General features: G+C 40.1%; 1 protein-coding gene across 9 annotated transcripts in view; it reads right to left on the bottom strand.

The window, feature by feature from the left end:
- PPP2R2B (protein phosphatase 2 regulatory subunit Bbeta) overlaps window positions 1–19171 on the bottom strand; it is a 512526-nt gene that overhangs the window by 276528 nt on the left and 216827 nt on the right. The window contains exon 2 of one of the 9 annotated variants that reach the window (XM_020888562.2): window positions 6635–6719. The exons of the other annotated variants lie outside the window; for them this stretch is intronic. Coding sequence (XP_020744221.1) covers window positions 6635–6671 — 37 coding nt within the window. The 5' untranslated portion in view covers window positions 6672–6719. The remainder of the gene's footprint in view (window positions 1–6634; window positions 6720–19171) is intronic. 9 annotated transcript variants of the gene reach the window in all.

Raw genomic sequence — 19171 nt, forward strand, 5'->3', positions numbered from 1 at the left:
CAGCAGCACTATTTACAACAGCCAGGACATGGAAGCAACCTAAATGTCCATCAACAGAGGAGTGGAAAAAAGATATGGTACATATATACAATGGACTATTACTCAGCCATATAAAGGAGTGAAATTGGATCATTTGTAGAGACGTGGATGGACCTTGACAGTGTCATACTCAGTGAAGTAAGTCACGAACAGAAAAACAAATAATGTATATTAATGGATATATGTGGAGTCTAGAAAATGGTATAGACAATCCTTTTTGCAAAGCAGAAATAGAGACATAGAGAACAAATGTATGGATACAAAGGGAAAAGGGCAGGTGGGATGAACTGGGACATTGGCATTTACCATATACACTATTGATACCATGTATAAAATCAAAAACTAATGAGAACATATTGTATAGCACGGGGAACTCTACTGAAGGCACTGCTGTGACCTGAGCAGGAAGAAAATACAGAAGGGAGGGGCTACAGGCATCTGTGTGACTGATTCATTTTGCTCTGTGGCAGAAACTAACACAACATTGTTAAGCAACTATACTCCAAGAAAAATTAATTTAATAAGAAGTTCTAATGAGATGGATGAAACTGGAGCCCATTATACAGAGCGAAGTAAGCCAGAAAGATAAAGACCATTACAGTATACTAACACATATATATGGACTTTAGAAAGATGGTAACGATAACCCTATATGCAAAACAGAAAAAGAGACTCAGATGTATGGAACAGACTTGTGGACTCTGGGAGAAGGCGAGGGTGGGATGTTTCAGGAGAACAGCATTGAAACATGTATATTATCTAGGGTGAAACGGATAACCAGCTCAGGTTGGGTACATGAGACAAGTGCTCGGGCCTGGTGCACTGGGAAGACCCAGAGGGATCGGGTGGAGAGGGAGGTGGGAGGGGGGACTGGGATGGGGAGTACATGTAAATCCATGGCTAATTCATATCAATGTATAACAAAAACTACTGTAATGATGTAAAGTAATTAGCCTCCAACTAATAAAAATTTAAAAAAAAAAAAAAAGAAGTCACGTGCTATGGGAGTGTGATCATTCCCACTGTCTCAGCATGCTCTCAAGTGATCCAGTGCCTCAACAGAATAACCTGCAATCTGTGGTTGCATGTCAAATGGAACACAGTGTTTTCACTTGATTAAGGATGAAAGGATTTTACAATTTATTGTCATGGTTTCCCATTAGAATTTATATGTATTTACTTCCTTGGGTTAAATAAAAGACTAGGGAAGACACCAGGTCTATCTTTTCTAAGGAGTCATTCTAATTCCTCAAAACCTCTAGGGCCAATTTTGATGTACCCCCAAAAGATTGAAGTGCCTTGTTCTCAAAGATGCCTATCTCAACAGAGCATCTGTTTCATACCAAGAGAGTTTTCATTGAGGGGTTTTGGTGATAAGCACTGCAAGGAGTAGTTACTGTCACAGAAAATTTTAAAGACACCTACAGAGAGATTGTAAATTTTGCAAAGGTTGAGACAGGACTCTCTTGAAAATCATTGCAAACCTTAAGGCTTAGGGCAGTGTTTGGAACAGAACTGGCTCTCAATATTTATGCGTTACATGTTTGAACAAGTACTACTTTGAGGAAATCGGCTAGTAGAAGCTTGGGACCAGAGCAGAGCAAAAAAGAGAAAAATTACTACTGCAGGGGCTTGCTTAGCAAGAGGAAAAGTCACAGAGGGCACCAGAAGAGTACTCTCTTCATCCCGTTTGACAAAGATGGTAGACCCAAGAGGGGCTGGAGCTGGGAGAATCTCAGTGACAGACAGTGGCACCCCGAGCCCCACAGCTCCAGACTATGTGCCTGTCCACTGTCTCCAATGGAGAAGAACAATCAGCAGATTGATAAATTCTTCCATTTATACCCCTGAACAAACTAAACTAACCGCATCTTTGTCTTTAACCTAACAAATCATAGCTTGATTACAGGTCATTAGTGACCATTAATACAGGAAACTGTTTGCATTTCACTAGTATATCTGAATTATAGCCATGCCTTTCACATTAGCTCAATCAAGCTTCCAAAAGGAATCCCACCCCCACCACTATTGGGGCCTCAAGCAGGACTTAAACTAATAATTAGCCTCTGGAATTCAACTATGATGCAGAAGAATTCATTATTTTAGTTCACTGCAGATCTCCCTAGTGTAGATTACAACAGGCCATTCCCTTTAGAGTGGCGGCATGCTCTCTGTGCCCAAAGAGCTTACAACTGCCTCTCTCTGAACTTTCTCAATTATTCCCAATGGTGGCTGATGCAGTGGCCAGCAACAGGGGCCTGTTTGTCTGTCACTAGTGCAGACAGTCCTAAGTTCACCAACACAACGGCTGATGAGAGTGCAGACAAGACTGTCGGACACTGAAGTGACAGGAAGAGAGTCTATCTGGCAAAAAAGTAGAGGCAAGGTTGAGAATACATATACATATATATATTCTCATATGAATATGAGAATATGTGTGTATATGTTTATACACATATTCTCGTATATATATGTGGGTTTCCCTGGTGGCTCGGCTGGTAAAGAATCTGTCTACAATGTGGGAGACCTGGGTTCGATCCCTAGGTTGTGAAGATCCCCTGGAGAAGGGAAAGGCTACCCACCCCAGTATTCTAGTATTCTGGTCTGGAGAATTCCATGGATTGTGTAGTTCATGGGGTCACAAAGAATCAGACACAACCAAGTGACTTTAAATATACGTGTATGTGTGTGTGTGTGTGTGTGTGTGTGTGTGTATGTATGTCAACCAGGTAACCCAGAGATTTTTTTTTTTTTTTTTTAGAATGCATCTGGGGCTCTGAATCATCCCTATGAGAAGCCAAGACCTTGAAAAGAACTGGAGAACTGCCAAGCCTCCATTTCACTTTGTGCCAAGCAGTCATAGAGGCACATTAGTGATTAACAGAAATTAACAATCTCAGAAATGTTTGAGGACTTTCTAACATAACAATTGTCATCTGGGAGTAAATCCATGGTCCAGCTCATCTAATGTTTGGTTGCTTCAAAAAAAATATCCCCTAGGGAATGCTACTTTTGACTACTAATGTGCTGAATCCATGGAATTAAAACGGGTTGCTAACAAGACAAGTAACAGAAGCCCACATATGGCTAAAACCATTTTTACTTTTTATTCTAGGTTAGCTACCAAGCTCAGGGCTCACGTTCAGCTCAACATGTACAATGACAGCACAGAGTTCCATGCTGTTTAAAAATCTCTCTCAAATAAACTGCCCCACTCAGTTCTATATCATCCCTGTGAAAAAGTTAGGTTATGAACAACAGAGTAATATTAGAAAATGCAGACTCTAGAGTCAACTTCTGTTTTCAAATCTTGGCTTTTCCACTTACTAGCAGGATGAACGTCAGCAAGTCACATCGCCTTTCTAAACTTCACTTTTCTCATCTGTAAAACAGAGATAATAAGGACGTCTACCAGGAAAGCTGAGCACCGAAAAATTGATACTTTTGAACTATGGTGTTGGAGAAGACTCTTGAGAGTCCCTTGGACTGAAAGGAGATCCAACCAGTCCATCCCAAAGGAGATCAGTCCTGGATGTTCATTGGAAGGACTGATGCTGAAGCTGAAACTCCAATACTTCGGCCACCTCATGCGAAGAATTGACTCACTGAAAAAGACCCTGATGCTGGGAGGGATTGGGGGCAGGAGGAGAAGGGGATGACAGAGGATGAGATGGCTGGATGGCATCACCGACTTGATGAGCATGAGTTTGAGTAAACTCCGGGAGTTGGTGGTGGACAGGGAGGCCTGGAGTGCTGTGATTCATGGGGTCGCAAAGAGTCGGACACAACTGAGCAACTGAACTGAACTGAACTGACCTCATCTAGAGATTATAAAACTCAAGCTGGTAACTAATGTATAGAAATTCTTTAGTATGCTTAAACATGGCACCTAATAAGTGCTCAGGAAATGTGAATGGCTATTGTTTACCTCCTTTTTCCTCCCCTTACCATTCAGGGCCACCATCTTTGCCAGAACCATTATCACTACCACCTAACCCCTCCCCCCACCATCCCCCCCCCAAGGAAGATAAGGAAACTAAATCTCCAAGATGGACTTTTTTCTGAAGTCAACAAACCACTAAGTCAGGTAGGACTAACTCATTTATCTTCTGACCCATACCATCATCCCTACCTGGAGCACTTCATCCCTCTTCCCTTCACCTTCCTCCTCCTCATCCATCAGGTCCCAGTTTAGCCATCTCCTTCTTCAAGAGCCCTCCTCCACCATCTCACAGTGCCTCATCTTCCCCCATCACGGAACTTCTCAGACTACATAACTGCCTGTTGTCCTATCTGTGTCCCCCATGAGGACATGAGTTCCTTTAACAGAAGAGTCTAGGTGTATCTACTATACTTCTGCATCCCCAGTACAAAGCACAACACATAGTAAATGCTCAGTAAATGCTGAGTAAAGGAAGGGATGAATGGCAGACTCCCTTCATGCCAATCTGCTGCTACATCTTAAAGTCTTATTTCTCTTTGGAGCACAATTTAGGCAATCAAAGATTGCAACACATGACTTCATGCCCTATACTGCTATTACTTAATTTTAACCTGTCATTGAAAACTCAAGGCAATCTTAAGCAAATTCTAACAGAGTCCATTTCTGAAGAAAGTAGCTTAACTTGTGAAAATAATGCCTTGCATGGCACTTACATTATGATAATATACACATACATATTCATTTCATACCCTATGCTTATTTAATTTGGCTGGTGGCTCAGACAGTAAAGCATTTGCCTACAATGTGCAAGACCTGGGTTCAATCCCTGGGATGGGAAGATCTCCTGGAGAAGGAAATGGCAACCCAGTCCAGTATTCTTGCCTGGAAAATCCCATGGATGGAGGAGCCTGGTAGGCTATAGTCAGTCCGTGGGGTCGCAAAGAGTTGGACATGACTGAGCGACTTCACTTTCACTATGCTTATTTACGAATCTTAACCCCTTAGCATTTTGAAAGGGCACAGTCTTCTTACTTTGAAAGTGCTTTTCAGCAACATGTGGACTTGATGAGATATGGTGAAAAGCCAGCATTCATCCTTGCTATTTTCCCTCCAAACAAGCACTTAATCTTTTCACTCTGAACCATGGCTTTCTCACTTGCAGTTTTAGTGCTCTTGGAAATTTTGAGTCTAACATGATACAGACCCAAAAACATGACCAAACAACCAAATACTTCAGTCCTTCCCTCTCCCTCCCTCTCAGAGGAGGTAAGGAAGGCATAAAAGTTGGAAGCTTCGGGGAAATCTATTCAAAGTTCATCTAATCTTATCTCATTAAAGTACTATTACTGAGGGAAAACCAAATAAAACTCAGCCCTCCCTCCAATCAATACTGTATTAGAATGCACTGAAAAAGTGATTTGGTTGGTAGGAATGATAAAAATGTACACTGAAATTACAATGAAATATGGCCCCTATATACTGAAATATACCTGTTATTAAAATAAGTCAGACAGAAAAGTAAGTTTTTCTAGAGCAATGGAACAGCTGAACTCTACCTCATATTACAAATACCCCCAAGGTATTATTTAAAAACAAACCCTGCTCTCTTATTGTCTTAAGAAAACACATTAAGAAATTTAACTTGTATGGAGTCTATATCAATGTATAAAGCTAAGGTTGTATAATTTCCTTCGGACACCAATGCCTGACACATCCTTATTTATAGACTGGAGAATATGCATAAACATATATACATACACAAAAATATACAATTTGCTTTCTTCTCCTGCTAAGTCATTGACCACCTTTTCTGTTTCATTTCCCTATAACAAATATTTATTTGGAAGCTCTTCTTTCCCCATTCTTTTTCTCAAAAGGGACTCTTCTGTCTCACTCTTCACTTTGTCTCAGAGTTCTTATCTACATCTGTTACAAACTCCACTTCAAGGGAAAATCTCTGATGATTCTTTTTTCCTTAAATAAAAATACATAGTTCTTTTGTACTAAATTTTATTTTCCAGGGCTCCCAAAATGCAGCCACATGTCAAGCTAAAGGGTCTCCCTGAACAGTTTCAAGAAACAAATAAAAACAAGCCAGCAAAAGTCCTCATGCTATGTCCTCCAAATCAGGTGGGACTATTTAGGGGTTATAATAAAAGGGATTCCAAATATTTAATACAGGTTGGAAGATACTGTCTTTCCCACATAGTGATTTCTAGATCTGCATTCTAACTGAAAATTACCCATTTAGTAAGATGCTTCATTCTTCATCATGCACAAATTAAAAAGCCCACATTGTCTTTCTTTGCCTGCCGACCCCAGCTCTTCTCTTCGTCTGGTTCACTAGCCTACTCAACATACATCTCTAGCGTCTCTAAAGCAGGGTCTATTCTGATCTTACCTAATCCCTTTCTGGTCATTTCTTGGCTAATTATTTGTCTTTGCCAGAAACTAACACATCTCATCAAAACACATTCTTAGTTCTATTACGAAACAGTAAGTTCAACGATGCTTCCTATCTACACTTTGCTTTCCAAATGTGAATTAACAGATTTGGGTCCCACAGCACAACTTTTAAGCAATGGGAACTGTTTGACACTTCCATACTGCTGTTTTATTAAGAATAGTAGGTATAAACAATAATACTAATACCTTTGTTTCCATAGGTGATTTCATCTGGATAATTCATGCTTCATTATTGTGCCACTATTCTCTGTCTTGGGTTCTCCCTTGGGTCCTGTGACAAACACGGGGTTCAGATCCAGACTCCAGGAGGCAGTGAAGCGACAACGTTTGTTAACATACACAGGTGCATTACAGACTCCCCAGGACCCCCTGCTAGTGTCTTTCTGTGAGGTTGCTCCTGGGCGATCAAAATCCAGGCTATTGAGGGGACACCACCAACACTACAAAACCTCTCTGGGCTTCAGCCTCCCGAACAGGAAGTGCGCTGCCTTTGGGTTTGGGGAAGGAGTGGTTCTCAAAATGTTGCTGTGACCACCAGCAACAGCACCTCCTGGGAAATCCTTAGAAAGCAAATGTTCAGGCCCCATCCCAGACCTATTACACTAGAAACTCTGGGGGGAGCCCAGCAATTTGTGTTTAAGCAACACGTCAAGTGATGCTACTAACATAAGAGTAGAAAACAACAGTCAAGTGGCATCTGGGGAGTTTTGAGGAAGTTTGTGGTTAGGAGAGCTATCTTCACATAGTTAAAGAGGGATCATGTGCCCAGACTAAGCTTTTGAGGTAAGGTTTCATATTGTAGGGCTAGGAGCAATGGTGAAAAAGAGAGAACACTCTGATACACAGAACAACTTGTAAGCATTTGGATACATTCAGAAACAGAAGTCATCTCACTGATAAGAAGAGGCTCCCTTTCTCTTGCAGTGTTCAGAGGTATAAGATTATGCTCTAGCAGAATCTATGAATCAGGCAAAAATAAGAAGTACTAAAAGAAGCAAGATTTTTTTCAAAAATAACAAAATTAAGTCTTAATAGAAAACTTCAAGATGCCACTAATATATAGAGGTTTATAATTAATCTATTATTAATTTTTTAGTATCTCAAAGCTATTACCTTTAAAAACTATCCTATTGATGGTGTCTAGAGCAGATAATGGGTTTTCATTTCTTAATATTTTATCTCATAATTAGAAGAGATGAGCAGTTGGCTAAGTCTCTCATAAGATTCCATTTATTATTTTATGAGTTTATATTTATTATTTAAAAAAGACCAATCACCGCTAGCCAGAACTGATACTAGATCAAAGGTTAAGGTTGGGTTATTAACCTGTTTCTGTTTTGTAATCAAAACAACCGTCATTTGACAGCAATGATTTTGCTCTAGGACAGTTAGGTAACTGAAGTAATACTAGTGAAAAGATAACCTAACATGATTTCATCTTTATTACATGCTACATATTTGGCACTGTCCTGAGCACATTATATACACTGTAATACATATTTAATACTCACAGCAACCTTAAGAAGTTAAGCATGGTTAGCCTCATTCTAAGGAGGAGACACCTGGGCTGAGAGGGGTTCAATAACTTGCCCAAGGTCATAGAACTAGTGAGGGATGGAGTCAAGAGACAAACTCAGTGTTTTTCAGAGTCAGGGCTCTTAATCCTTTGAGTATACTTTTTAGTGTGATTCTGAACTATAGGGACTTGGAGGGCAGAAAGAATGTTTGGCCCAGAGCAAGTAACACTTAGGATCATTTAAGGCTTCTAAAAATACTAAAGACAACCAAGCAACCATTTAATGAATATTCAATCTAGGTCAGGTACTGAGCTAACCATTGTACAAACACTCTCTCACTTGATCCTTACAACAGCCTTAGAAGGTGGTTCCTCTTAGTGTCATGATTGCGTTGTTGTTGTTTAGTCACCAAGTCATGTTCGACTCTTTGCAACCCCCTGGACGGCAGCACCCCAGGCTCCCCTGTCCCTCACCATCTCGCGGAGCTTGCCCATGTTCATGTCATGATTTTACATATGGGTACTTATAGTTAGAGGATTTAACTATTGAGCCCAGCTTCTTAATTAAGAATACACTACTCACAGAATTAAGTGTAAAGGAAGCAAAATAGGTACTTAGCATGTAAAGACCACTCAGTAAATCTAACTTCCCTGTCCTTGGATTATGTTTCCAGGGGATAAGCATGGTGTCAGTAGTGATGAATTCATTGTCTTTCTTACCTATTTTCTTACTTGTCCCATATGGCAGCTATTTGTGAGTTAGATATTTGAATGCTGTATTCAGTCTTGAAATAGAACGAAATCCACTGACTGCTCCACATCTTTATAATCACCGAACTCTACCTCTTTGAGGCTTGCACCACTGGCCAGGAGCGTGGCTGAAACCTGCCCATGTGGCAATAGTAACAATAAATAACCTGAGGAATGAGAAATCCCACAACCAAAACCAACAATCAAAGGGTAATATGCCACATTGCTCTACCCAAACAACGTCATGCTAAGGATGGAGGTGGCTAATTAATGTCTTGCAAAATGAACACCTTTCCCCAAATTGCAAGATTTCATCTACTTAAGAATTCAATGAAACTTGATTTATTTAAGTATTCTAATCTCATGGGAAAGAGCTCTGTTTTCGGAATCAGAATCTCTGGACCTCAGTCAGGTCTTCACTACAAACCAGCCATGTGATCATGGACAAGTTGATGAACTCCACTGGGTCTGTTTTCTCACTGAGAAGATGAAACAAAATAAAACCTGCTCTCCAAATTTGTGCCTCATAGGCAAGAGTTGAGAGAATACTTTGCAGAAATATAAAATCCCATCAGAAATATAAGAGGGGGTTATTATTTCAGTAACTCCTTCCTTGCCTAAAATTTGGCCACTGACATAACAACCTGGTTAGCCAAGTTGGTTTACTGAAAGACTAATTTGTAAGGTAAGAGGGAAGGAGACTGTTTAAAACTGATGATTAGTCTTGGTACACCAAGAACATCCAAGCAACTATCTGCCCAGTTGTTTTGATGGTTAAAAGGGACTCATTTCCAATGGCCTCACTTCTCTATAAGCTTGGCAATTCCCTTGGCATTCAGAGAATGTTCCTATGAAACAGGCTGGGAAACCCTTCTGTGCAAGCAAAAAGGATTATCAGCAAGCCATTATGTCACTAAATAGGACAGAGACACTCTTGGTAGCTCCACAAGTGGGGGCTCAATATATTGTGCCAAAGACATCTTTAGATTCCTATTCAGGTTTCAAGGTGCCAAGATATTCACCTTCGCTGTCTACATAAAAAAGTAATAATTAACCTATATGCAGATTGGTTGGGACAGCTGTGACAAGAGACAGGGAAAAGGGCATTTTTTATGTAGAGAGAAAAAGAGAAATTTCATCTGGAGTTAAACCTAGAGAGATGAAAAAAAGACAGTATTTAGTACTATTGATTGCTTTTACATCTCATTGAGAGGATTCAACTAAGGGATTCAAGAACAAAGAGATAAAAATCAAGGAAACTGTCTTTGGTGCCTTCATATTCACCTTGGGCTATGGCTTCCCCTCAAGTTATCTGATAGATTAAGATGGCTTTATGATGTGACACCATCATCCTGCTTTTCCTATTATAGCACTTTTCTTAAAATATTTTGTGATTAACACAAAAAAGTCTACATTTTCCCTGGGCCTATATTTGGAAGGTAAATTCTTTTTTTTTTTTTTTTTTCAAGTCACTGGTTGTTAAGCAATAAAGCTGATGGCTTGATCAGTTGCTCAAACTCTGGCTTATAACATCCTACCAAAGTTTACCCTCAATATACAAAACATAGAGGTTATGGAGGTTGCTTAGATCATGGTCAATAACTGGGAAGGAAACCCAGGCTTCTCAGACATACGACATGCCAAACTTTTCAAAGTCAAGGCCATCTCATCTTCCTGTTTCTGTCTCTCTGATAAAGCATACTTTTGCTGTCACTAATAGCCACTCTGCAATACACCACCCTTGACCAGCTGCCCCCCAGGTGCCCCCATTGCCAGTGGGCTTGGTTGTCTACTGATTAAACATTTTAAGACTGGCTTAGGCAAAACATGCCAGAAATTCCTTCGGGGTAATTAAAACTACGTTCTGTGTCAATAAATACAGACGGTGAGATCCTTTATGTACAGAGGGGCTGGTTTCAACCCACAGGATTTAGGACATTTTTTCTTCGATGAGTTTTCCATCATTGCAATTGATTTTCACTGACTCCTCCAAGACCCTTCTCCAGCCCCCTTATGAAATGATAGGTTGAGCTCACAAGTATCATCTTACCCTTACTGTTTAAGCTAAGACACAAGACCAAAGGAGCTCTAAACCTAAGAGCCAAGCTCATTGCCAAAGGCCTTTCACTTGAACCTACAGGTAAGAGAACTTTAATGGAATTCTTGTTACGGAATTTGACAGTGTCCACTTTTCACTACTCTTCAAACAGATTTTCATTTGAAGAGTTACTAATGGGACTTCCAAAAAAAAAGGAAGAACTTGGGTGAATATCTAGTACATTGATAGCCAGAGACTGACTCCTCACACATAACAGATACACTATGAATTATTTTTCACCACAATGACAGCTTTATAATGTTCAGTGCATGTAGGTATTGAAAACTGTCATCCATTAGAGAAGATAAATAGTAAAAATAAAAGTTCCATTAGCCAGAGATAACCATCATTGGTATCTTGATAACTATTCTGTTCACTGAACTCTCACAGTTCATACGGAATTACACTATATATACTTGTCTTATCACCGATGTGGTGAACTTTTTTAAATTGTCTTTTTTTTTGCTCACTTCTCCCCTCCCCCTCATAACCAATATTAATAACCCTTTATATACATTTTCATTTGGATGCTATCATACGCCAACTCATACGGTATGAATGACATTTCAGACAATCAATACTTGCTGAATGGTTAAAGAGTAAAATGAACAAACACATTAACAAATGAATGGATGAACGAATAAATAATGACCCATGCTCTTAATGAGCTGGTTTATTTCCAAGTGACAGCAGAAACATACAGCACAACTTTTGACATCAGCCCTATTATCTAAACCCTAGAAGAAGTAGGAGAAACTGGCTTCAAATGTTAACAGGGAGTCCCGAGTTCAAACTCCCACATGAAGATTATGTTACTGGCTGTTGTCCTAACTATGGAGACATAATCAATTTATTCTCCAACTCAGATCCAGGTTAAAAGCCAGGTACTAAACACCTGTACACCAAGCACTACAATGTCCTCTGTAACATAAACTCGAGGAGCAAAGATGTGATAACTGTGTTCTCAGAATTTCTTTTCAGTTGGGAAGACAAAATTCAGGTCTGCCTCTTTCTGACAGGCTGTCTGGACTTGGACCTCAGTTTTCTCATTTATGAAATGGGGATAAGACTATACATCTAAAACTGTTGTCATAACAACAGTTTTTAAGTTATTCAAATAATTCAGGGGAAATGTCATTAGAAAATGTGGGTTGGAGGCAGGTCACATAGGTCCTGGGAAAGTGACTTAGAGGAAGAGGGAAGCAGGAATGGCTGGGGTGGTTGAGGACCCCACACAAGCCAGCCTGTGTGGCTTGAAGATCACTTAGGAGAAATTCAGGTAAACAAAGGGACAGGCAGGAAACAGACTTAGAAGCACAGGAGAAAATGGTACGCAGACTAATCTTCTTAAAGGGCCAAACAAAAGGAGGAAGATGTGTTTTGCCTTTTCATCATGTGCCAATGTCTAGATCAAGGCCATCCATATGGGCGACTCAAAGGCAACCTGCTTGTCAAGTAACTGGAAAAAGAAAAAAACAAAAAAAACCCTGGCCTGTGGAATGGGCTCAAATCCAAGTTTCCTAGACTTATAGGAAAAATTCTAATCGGAAAATTTCCATCTCAAATTGTGCTGAGGAAGCTTAGGGACTGAGTAAGCATGTTGGCAGCAGAAGCCTAGTATGATAATCAGACTCCTCTTGCATTTTTCACTACAGTGCACAGAGTTCTTCGGGTCCTGGGGAGACCTTAGTAGGGTTTTGATCTCTGACCCTGCAACAGGTCAGGGAACCTATAAGGAAATACACTTTGTACCCAAATGGAACTGTGCCCAAAACTTTCCTCTTATATCCTATGAAGTGACTAGAGGGTTCTAACTTCCAAAGCATAGTATATTAGTTTCACCCAGGCTAATCTGACAGATCTGGAATGGGATCAGTTATTAATCATTGCAAGAGACATCAGTTGGAGGCACTGAACAGTGTTTCCTGTTAAGCTCAGGCTCCCAGGGCAGTTCTTCTCCCCTGTGTCATATCTTTTTCTCTTAAACTAGCACTATTGATGAATTCCTGGAAGCTTGTCCCCATGCATTTTCACGGCCCCAATCAGTACTCTGACTTCATCCTACCTGTGCTGGCTTCACAGCCAGCAGAGAAAAGAAATGAAAGGTAGATTTTAATATTACCATCTCAAATCATCATTGAAACTTAATGCTTCTAGAAACTGTTTTAATACTTTTAGTGGGAAGCCACTGGATTGCCTCCTAACCACAAACATCTTTACCCATTCAGCTCACCTACTAACCACACAAATCTTTATCCATTCAACTGTCCATCTGTTCGTTCATCCATCCTTCCATCCAGCCAGCCAGCCAGCCAGCCATGTATCTTTTAAAGTTTATTTATTGGACATTTAGGTTACAAACTGTGTCTCATTTTTTAATACTTCATAAAATTGTAAATAAAAAGTGAAAGAACTTAGTATTCTTACAGCAATACCTCCAGATAGTTCAAAGAGAGAAAAATGCCACAAATAGTCAAGAGGAAAAGAACTGAGACTTCAGACTGACTCCCAACTATAATACCCAAGGCTAGTGAAATACAGAAAGCCCACACAGGGCTGACTCTGGAACAGCATGTAGTTTGAAGTACCCAGGTCCACTTAAACATGGGTATTTTTTAAATAGTAAAATATCTGAGTACCACACAGTCTGGCTGGCTTAATCTGGATGCAGACGAACCAGGAGTATAGAGGGATGACTATAAATTATACCTAATTAACTTCTGCATTGTTCAAGGGTTGTTAGAGGGGCCAAAATCACTTGCTAAAAATGCCATCCTGGTGGTAATTTATACGATTTTTACTTTTCATTTCCATAAAATCATTTTCCCAATTTTGGCAGGAAAATTAAGAGATGTCTGGAAGTCTTGAGCCAATAATAGAGTCTAGTTTTCTTAGATTTATCAGGGTTTAAATTATATTTGACCACATGTAGTATTAACAAGAAAAGTTAACATAGCTTTCAGAAATATCAGATTTGAAACTCACAAGAGGCTAGTTCATTAAACAGCCATACTGGTTGTCATGGTGGGTCAATCACTCTTGGAAACTACCTACTCACCAGTTTGAGGAAAATTAACATTTCTGGGTCACCAGGTTCCATATACTTATCTACAATCAATGCCCTGGAACCAGGAAAGTCATTTGATTTAATACAGGTGGGCAACTAAATCCCAGAGGACAAGCTACTCACCCATGTGTTTAATACCAGAAGCTGAGCACTGAGCCTGCTTTCCCACTAGGAAGGGAAAAAGCACCGGGGCTTTGGGGGAGGATAAGGACAACAGGTTCAAATTAAAGCTCCACGATTATGTCTTTATGACTTCTTTTTCTCCTGATTTTCACCCCATATATGTTCTCTAGGATGAACCTGAACACTTTGAAAATGTATGACAAGGTAAAGCAGAGGAAAACCACAGACTAGAAAAAGTGGGAAAGAGCCAAAGCAATTACAAGGGTGCTCCTTAGTACAGTTTTTTAAGAAAGCAATTGATTTATGTGATCTAGAAACTTAATTGTTTGTACCATTTAACCCAGCAACCTTGATGCAGACATTTGTCCTAAGACACTAACCAGAGTGATGATTTAGATTCATCCAATTATTTATCACACAAATATTACATCAAAATACTGGAAATCATCTAAACGTCCAGCATTGGGTAATTGGCAAAATTATAGTTTAACTATGGGATATTACAGAAGAATGCTCACAGTATTGTGTGTGGGACCAAAATAAACAAAACAAAAACAGATATGATACATTTTTCATATAGTTCCTTTATTTATCCATCCACCTCTCTCTCTCCTTCTCTCTCTCTCTCACACACACAGCCTGGAAGAAAATACATCAAAAAATCTTTATAATGATTATGTTTGGGGCTAGAGGTAAATTCGACTTTCTTTTCTTACACTTTTCTTTATAGTCCCAGTTTCCATCAGTGAGCATATATTTTGGTCTCTCACAGCCTCTATTCTTTTCCTACATAGCATTTAACAAGATTTATATTCATGTTCTTACGTTTGTGTATAATGTGTATCCTCCCAATAGAACACAAGTTCTATGAGAACAGAGTCTGCATCAGGTTTTTGTTTTTTAATTACATACCTGGATTTTTTTTTCTTAGCATGGTGCTTTGTATATAATAAGCATGCTTAAAGTGACCACTGAGAGAGCAGTTACAGGGACACTACCCGGAAGACACGTGGGATGTATGCAGGTTCTAACCGACATCAGACAGTGGGATGTATGCAGGTTCTAACCAACATCAGACAGTGGGATGTATGCAGGTTCTAACCGACATCAGACAGTCTGCGGTATCTATAGTCTCCAGCTTCTTTGCTCAGGAATATAACATTTTCCTTGCTTGCTTTTGCCTCCTAAGAACACACATCACTCTCCATTAGGAATGCCTCTGCCACTGTTCTCCACCTGTCGGCATCCCACCAAGACTCCGCCTTCCCCACCGAACCTGTTCAGGCGAGCATCCTGTAGCACTTAATGTAGTCACTCACTTTGGAAGATCAACATTTTTTAAAACTTTATTGGGTTCCAAACAGTTTTTTGAACAGGAGTCAGCAAACTACAGTCCATGGGCCACTACCTGATTTTATAAGTAGAATGCTAGAATGCAACCATGCCCACATGCTGAAGTGACAGAGTTGAGTAGACTATATGGTCAGGAAAGACGAAAATACTTACTATCTGGCCCTTTACAGGACAAGCTACTGACCCTATTCTCAAGCATCTACATACTTGTGTAAAATGGAGATAATCCCAGATTTGTATCCTATTAGGTTATTCTTAAGGAAATATGGGATCCAAAGTACATGTCCAAGAGCTCTATGAAAAAGAAATGATTATAACAGAACTAAATTTGTTCTTAAGAACATACATTTTTGGGTCAGACATATGTGCATTCAAAGTCCTGAGGCTGCTGATTAATGCTAGGCAGCTTACACAACTTCTCTAAGTTTTATCATATATTCCCTCATTTGCTTAATAAACATATAATGAGTGCTATTTGCCAGATGTTGGACCAGGAGATGGATAATAGACAGTGGTGAATAAGACCTAAAAGTCTCACCTAATTCAGCCTTAATTGAATTAACCTCAATATAGCTGAGGGTTGTTGTGAGGATTAAATGGTACACACCCCCACACCCATTATCCTATGTATACACACCAATGTAGTACACAATATATACATAATATATAGCTCATCATATATAGTATAAACAGTTCTTAACTCAATTCCTAGTACACTGTGAGCACGCAGCATACGATGGCTCTTCCTCCTTATCATAATTACAACAGAAGCTCTTTTAATAGATCTCTAAGAAGATGACTCATCAGATGAAAAAAGGCTTTCAATTCCCTCTGTAAAATGTGTCTCCAGCATGTTCTACATTCACAGCTAATTTATTAGGCTCATCTCTGGCCCACTGGCTCACTTCCACTTCTTTTGTTTGAGCTGCATGTCTACTCAAAGTCAGTTGTGTTGGTTCCCAAATCCCTTGATGTCAGCTGTACTGGTTATTTAACTGAATATCATGGAGAGTGATGACTGTCTGACATGAAAACTAAGTTGAATGCTTTCAAAAGATCATCAAGAACTGTCAATTAAATGTGGGAAACATAAAATATGGGGGACATTCATGAAAACCTAGAAGGATCTGTACTTCAGATTGCTTCTCAAGGGTCTATACGCTCACTCAATCTCAAGGAAACCAAACTCAGATGTGGTCTTTGTCATTTTGGGTGTGGTTTGTGTCAGAAGAATGTGTGCCCCAGTCAGCAGTCCCACCCATACTCAAAGACTAAGCCTTGATTCTTCAAGAAGCTTGTCATCAGAATTAAGCAATGCTGCTTAAAATAGATGCATCAGGAACTATACACGGTATTTAGTAATATCTATAAGGGAAAGAATATGAAAAAGAATATATATTGGAATCACTTTACAACTGAAGCTAACACAACATCAGCTAAACTTCAAATAAATAAGTAAATATAACAGGCGTATCATTTTTATGATTCTCTGCCTTAACTTTTCCAATTTACCATCAATACTGGTTCCAAATGCATGGAGTGAGAGGGATTCTTTTTTATGTATTCTGTGCTCACGTATAAACAATAACATGTTAGGGACTTCCCTGGTGGCTCCGGCAGTAAAGAATCTACCTGCCAATGCAGGAGACATAGGTTCGATCCCTGATCTGGGAGGATCCCACACACCACAGAGTAACTAAGCCCACATGTGCCACAACTACTGAGCCTGTGCTCTAGAGCCCGGGAACTGTAACTAGTGAGCCCTCATGTTTCAACTACCGAAGACTGTGTGCCCTAAAGCCTGTGCTCCGAACAAGAGAAGCCCACACACCAGTAACTAGAGAGTATCCTCCACTCACCCAACAAGAGAAATCCTGAGCAGCAATTAAGACCCAGCACAACCAAAAATAGATAAATACATAAAATGTTTAAAAATATATCATGCTAACAGGGGGCATGTTGTCTCAGCCTGTGCCATATTTTACAGGCAAGAAAAGGCTCAGAGAGATGGAGGGTCTGTTCCAAGGCCTCAGAACTGATGTTGCTGGAGGGGGGGTCTAGAGCCAGGCAGGCTCTGATTCCATTGTCTCAAGAGAGGCAAATGTAGCACAGATTTGCCCAGTCTGGGTCTTTCTATGATTAAGTACCTTTTGAGAAGGACAGAGCATCATCTGCTCAAATGGATGGAGAGGTGCTTGAGAGCAAGAATTTCTATTTCACCAAACCCCCCATCACCACCACTATAGCAGCTGGCAAGAAATGCAGTCAATAATTTTGATGAATTTTCTTTCTTACTTTATAACAGTAGAAGAAACTGGGGCTTCCTGGTTTCTGAGAGAACCAAGTTTGCTTGGGATTTACACCCTCCTCCATGGAGCACACAATAGCAAGGGAGACAGTCTATTGTGCCTGTCAGATCATGTCACTGAGAACTCAGCCTCACCAACTGGCACTTGCTCTTGCCTGTCGGTGCGGCAAGATGAGCAGTGCCCTGCTCACCAGATGGTTGTTTGTTCCACCAGCCACCTCTGCTGCGTCCCTGATTCACTCCAGCCCAGGACGGTCTCCAGCATTCGTGCTACAAGGCAGCTCCTGCCAGTAACTTTGCCAAATGGCTCCTCTCAAAGTCATGGGCCGCCCAGACAGGCTGGCTCCTCCATCTGCAGCAGCTTTTGGCAAAGAGATGCTTCTCATTCTGTCTCCACTCTTGGCTGCACCAGAGCCTTCTTGCCAGGAGGATGGTCTGACCCATCAGTACATACATTTAAAGCCTACGTCTGTGTCTCCCAGCCTCACCCCTAAGCACAATGTCATAACACACACAACAGAGACAGGTGATCACAAATACAGGCATAGGGCACCACAGAAACTTAGAGCCAGAAAAACCCCCAGAGAGCTCGCCTCCCCTCCCCCATCTTCAACCCTCATTTTAGTAGATTAGGAAATGAAAGCCGAGAGAATAAAAGTAACTAATTATGGTGGCAGGACTGAGAACAACATGCAGGTCTTCTCATGGGCATTCCAAACTACTGTTTAACAATAAAGACTGCATTGCCTTATTTTTCCTCTGTTCATTTTCAAATTCTTGATAAAAATTATACCCATTGTATTTGTAGTGATTCAAAGGAGAATTTCATTAGAATAATGAATAACTTTTTTTTTTCCTGTATCAATATCATGCCTTTTTTCCAAAATAGGTGTGTTCATGTACTACAATGACAGACCTAGAAGTGACTTCTGTTCTGCCACCCACTCTTGGGTGACCTTGGACAAGTAATCTCACTTTGTTTCAACTTTTCACTTAAAGGGGTATAAGGACAGTATCAACAAGGAAGATACTTTAAATCTCAAGCTTATTTGTGGCACAAAGCAGGCCCTCCACGACTGCTAGTCATCAGCATTATCTTATATGAACACTCAAATCCACAGTGATTTTAGAATACACATACATAGGAATGCCAGATATTTCTTATATTAAGAAGTTCAAGTTCCTGAGGTTAAATGATTTATCCAAGGTCACTTAGAGAATAAATGAAGGGCCAGAGATTCCTTCTCGCTATTTTGCTAAGAAATGAGAACCAGTATCTTGGCTTTGAAAGATGATAAAATCAGGAAGGAGAACGTCAACAAGAACATATATACACACACACACATATATATATGAATAATCACTGCAGCATCTTATGTAATAGAAAAAACTGGAAACAATTTTCCATCTGGCCACAAGGGAACTACTAAATAAACTATGGTACAGTCATACCATGGTGCACTAGGCAGCCATTAAAAAGAGCAAGGCAGATGTAGGTGTCCAGAAAG

The sequence above is a fragment of the Odocoileus virginianus genome, chromosome 3, assembly GCF_023699985.2.
Source record: "Odocoileus virginianus isolate 20LAN1187 ecotype Illinois chromosome 3, Ovbor_1.2, whole genome shotgun sequence".
Taxonomy (NCBI): domain Eukaryota; kingdom Metazoa; phylum Chordata; class Mammalia; order Artiodactyla; family Cervidae; genus Odocoileus; species Odocoileus virginianus.